Consider the following 1,285-nt stretch of genomic DNA (forward strand, 5'->3'; position numbering starts at 1 on the left):
TGCATGAATGGCCTTCCGGAGAACATCCATGACATCAGCGTGGGCAAAAGCGACGACGCTGAGGTGGTGCTCTTCAACTCTGGCAACGCTGCAATCGAGGGACTTGGCGTCTTCTTGTTTGCCTATGTCTGCCAGATCAACGCGTATGAAGTGTATTGGGATATGACAGACCGCTCTCTCTCCAAGTACACCTTGGCGTCGGCTCTGGGTATGATGCTGTGCTTCCTGTTGTACGCCATGACATCCTTCTTCGGCTACCTCGACTTTGGCCGAGAAGTGACGAGCTCTGTGCTGCTTATGTACGATCCAATCAAGGAAAAACAGATGATGGTCGGTTTTGTTGGTGTGCTTGTGAAGTTGTGTTGTTCTTTTGCATTGCTTTCCATGGCGTGCCGCAACTCCCTGTATGGCACTATTGGCTGGGATGCTGATGAAATTCCCTACTGGAAGCACATTATTGTGGTCGTCACCCTCTCCGTTATCATGCTGCTCTTCGGCCTGTTCATCCCAAAGATTACAATTGTGTTGGGCTTTGCCGGATCCATCACTGGAGGCTCTCTCGGTTTCATCCTCCCAGCGCTGTTCGTCATGTACTCAGGGGATTGGAACCTGAAGAAGGTGGGCATCTTCAACTACCTATGCACGTACGCCCTACTTCTGTCTGGAGTTGTTGCTGTTATTTTTGGCGAAGGTGGGACGATTTACAGTACGGTTATTGGCGATTGATTTATTACAGAACTCCTATTGGCACGAAACAGGTTTGTACCATTTACAAATAACGATGTAATAAATGGAAGAGAAATAATAGTTTAAAATATTTTTATAGCTTTTTTCTCTCTGAGATTATTTTTGATTAAATTTTTCCTCGCTTATATTAGTTGGTTTTTGTGTAGTTTGAACGTATTGTTTTGTTCTTGGTTTATGTCTAGCTTTAATAATAAGGTACGTTTTTATAATATGTACAGTTTCTTCACGTATACGCATGTGTTTGACAACACTCTCTCTCTCTCTCATCAGTAATATTTTTCAATGTATTAGACTACGTTACACAACCCAAATCATGAGATATTGCAGCATTCTATTTTTTCTTTTTTTTTTGTTTTCTGCAATATTGACTGCTCAATGATCTCCGCTGGTAATTCACACACACATACACGCACAGATATACACTCACGTACACAGAGAAACCTCTGCTAACAGCTGCCAACAAGTTGAACCCCCAGTACATAGACCCGGCTCTATGTGGGTGGATGGGATAGATCGCTGGCTGTCATAGGAGTTCCCT

The 1,285-nt window shown here is 43.7% G+C and overlaps 1 protein-coding gene across 1 annotated transcript; it reads left to right on the forward strand.

The window, feature by feature from the left end:
• Positions 1–3: 3 nt before the first annotated feature.
• On the forward strand, positions 4–726 carry TM35_001781030 (amino acid transporter; the record flags this gene model as incomplete). Its single annotated transcript, XM_029031970.1, has 1 exon — positions 4–726. The coding sequence occupies one exon, from the start codon at positions 4–6 to the stop codon at positions 724–726; it is 723 nt and encodes a 240-aa protein (XP_028876739.1).
• Between the last annotated feature and the right edge of the window lie 559 nt (positions 727–1,285).

Source organism: Trypanosoma theileri (assembly GCF_002087225.1).
Source record: "Trypanosoma theileri isolate Edinburgh chromosome Unknown TM35_Tth_178_V1, whole genome shotgun sequence".
In the NCBI taxonomy this organism is placed as follows: domain Eukaryota; phylum Euglenozoa; class Kinetoplastea; order Trypanosomatida; family Trypanosomatidae; genus Trypanosoma; species Trypanosoma theileri.